A 2,682-nucleotide genomic window follows, 5' to 3' on the forward strand; every position below is an offset into this window, starting at 1 on the left:
CACTTTGCACAAGGAGAAGCTGTATGTGAGAGCGATGCGACAGAAGTCGTTTCTGCAAGAACGCCACAAACAGCCGCTTGAGGTCTGCAAAAGCACATTTGGACGAGCCAGCTTCATTTTGGAATAAGGTGCAGAGAACTGATGAAACAAAGATTGGGTTGTTTGGTCATAAAAAAGGCCTTATGCATGGCGGCAAAAAACAGCATTCCAAGAAAAACACTTGCTACCCACTGTAACATTTGGTGGAGGTTCCATGATGCTTTGGGCTGCGTGGCCAGTACCGGCTGTGGGAATCTTGTTAAAGTTGAGGGTCGCATGGTTTCCACTCGGTATCATCAGATTCTTGAAATTAATGTTCAAGAATGAGTTACAAAGTTGAGGTTATGCTGGGGATGGATATTTCAGCAAGACAATGATCCAAAACGCCGCTCCAAATCTACTCAGGGATTCGTGCAGAGGAACAATTACAATGTTCTGGATGGCCGTCCAGGAACTCATTACAAGCTACAGGAAGCGGCTAGACGCTGTGTTTGCAAAAGGACGATCTACTAAATATTAATGTCACTTTTCTGTTGAGGTGCCCATACTTTTGCACCTGTCAAATTTTGTGTTAATGCGTACTGCACATTTTTTTTCAGTCCAATAAACCTCATTTCAATACTGAAATATTACTGTGTCCATAAGTTATTGGTTGTATCAAACTGAAATAGCTGCTGCAAACATCCAAATATTTAGAGATAAAAATAAATAAGATTAATAGGGGTGCCCAAACTTTTTCATATGACTGTATATATACATATAAACGTATCTAATATATATTATTCAGTATTAATCAGTTTTTATCCGTGTCAGTATTAATCATTATTTGTGTTTGTATATTTATATAAATATGTATTGATATTACTAAATAATTTATTAAATAAATGATGAACGGCTGTGTGCTTTGTAATATGCTCTTCATACATCGATATCAGAATATTCCATTCCTATTCTACTGTTTTCCCTAGAGTGTATTTAAACACACTGAACTATGTATCAATACAGTTAAAACATACTTAAAAATACAATTGTTTATAAATGTAGCTTTGATAGATGTTTGAATATGGTTTCCAGTAACAAAAAAGTGTGTTATGATCGATTAAATCCGCTGATACGTCATTGTGCTGCTAAACACATAAGACTGAGTGGAGTGGAGTACCGCTCCAAGATGGCCGCCCTAAATCAGCGACAATAGGCGAGAGCGGTCCATGAGGGTCTATTCTTATGTCTATGGTTCTTTCAGCGGGTTCCCTTGAACTGGACCTCCGGTCCACGCTCCGCCCCGAACAGAACCTCCAGCTTCAAGATGAGTCCGACTCCTCCCAGAACCGTCTTCCCCGACCCGACTGGACTACAAGACTCCCCACCCAAGGCTCCACGCAGGTACCTCACTAGAACCAGAACCCACTTGGTCCAGATAGTTGAGTCAGAACCGACCTGAGGATCTCAGGTTCTCCTGATGTTCAGAATATTCAACAGGTTCTGGTTCGGTTCTGGTCCAATCGGACCCGTTTGTGTTTCAGGCTGAGCTTCAGTGGGATCTTCAGGTCCTCCAGGGAGTGGAACCAGCAACCCGTGGCGGCCCACAAGCTGATTGGACGGAACCACAGAGACAAGGCCAGAGGTGAGACTGCTGCCCCCTGCTGGCCAGAGGTGACATCACAGCCCATCCATGACCAGAACCAAAAGCTCCTGGTTCCAGAACCAGCAGTATTTGTCCTGCTGGTTCTGGTTCTTATCAGGCAGGAAGCTTTTTATTTGATAGTGAATCTCCTCTTGTCGCAACAGCTGTTCTGGTTCTGGTCCAGTCTGTGTGCCTCTGGGTTCTGGTCTGGCCTGTTGGTTCCCTCTGGAGAGCCATAGTACTGGGAGGAAGATCTCAGCAAGGACAACAACCAGCCTCTCTCCAGAGGGTCAGAACCGGGTTGGGTTCTGATGGATTCAGATAGGTTTAAAGGTCAGGGAGCTCCTCAAGGCAGAGGGACAACTGCTAGTTAGCTAGTTAACTAGTTAGCTAGTTGGCTAGTTTGCTCATCTGATTAACCTGGTTCTGATTCCGGTTCTGTTTCCAGCTGATGACATGAGGAGAATAGAGCAGTTATTCATTGCTGAATCGGGCCAAACCGGGCCGGATGGCCTGTGGAAACAGTGTTTCCAGGGCTCTCAGGACGAATGTCCAGTTTAACGCAGTCAGAACTTTCCTCTGTAACAGCAGCTAAGGATTATGGGTAATGAAGTTCTGGTATGAGCAGCAGGAAGAAGCAGCTGAGTGTTTTCAGGTTCCTGTGTGTGTGTGTGTGTGTGTGTGTGTGTGTGTGTGTGTGTGTGTGTGTGTGTGTGTGTATTGCTAAGCTCCAGCAGTGCTGATGGAGGCATTATGGGACCTTCTAACCTTTGCTTTCTGTGTCTCAGTAACCATGCCAACAGTTGCTTAATGGGTTGTTAGAAAGAGCAGAGCATCACTGCGCTAAAGGTAGAGCGGCTGGCTGCACGACCCGGACCAGAACCCGGACCAGCTGGACCAGAACAGATTTAATAATGTTTGGTAGACTCGGCTGAATCAGCAGAGGTCCATTCTGCCCTGAGGTCCAGGTTTGGTTCTGATTGTTCTGGCGGCTGGGCTCATTTCTCAAAGCCTCTAAG

The 2,682-nt window shown here is 45.1% G+C and overlaps 1 protein-coding gene across 1 annotated transcript in view; it reads left to right on the forward strand.

Annotated features, from left to right (window-relative positions):
* LOC106940692 (5'-AMP-activated protein kinase subunit gamma-2-like) overlaps nt 1-2,682 on the forward strand; it is a 23,169-nt gene that overhangs the window by 7,078 nt on the left and 13,409 nt on the right. Inside the window, exons 3-4 of the mRNA XM_015023499.1 lie at nt 1,283-1,422; nt 1,563-1,663. Of these exons, the coding sequence (XP_014878985.1) occupies nt 1,283-1,422; nt 1,563-1,663 (241 nt within the window). The remainder of the gene's footprint in view (nt 1-1,282; nt 1,423-1,562; nt 1,664-2,682) is intronic.

This window comes from Poecilia latipinna, unplaced genomic scaffold (assembly GCF_001443285.1).
Source record: "Poecilia latipinna isolate Pla-1442-1.1 unplaced genomic scaffold, P_latipinna-1.0 Scaffold3322, whole genome shotgun sequence".
NCBI lineage: Eukaryota > Metazoa > Chordata > Actinopteri > Cyprinodontiformes > Poeciliidae > Poecilia > Poecilia latipinna.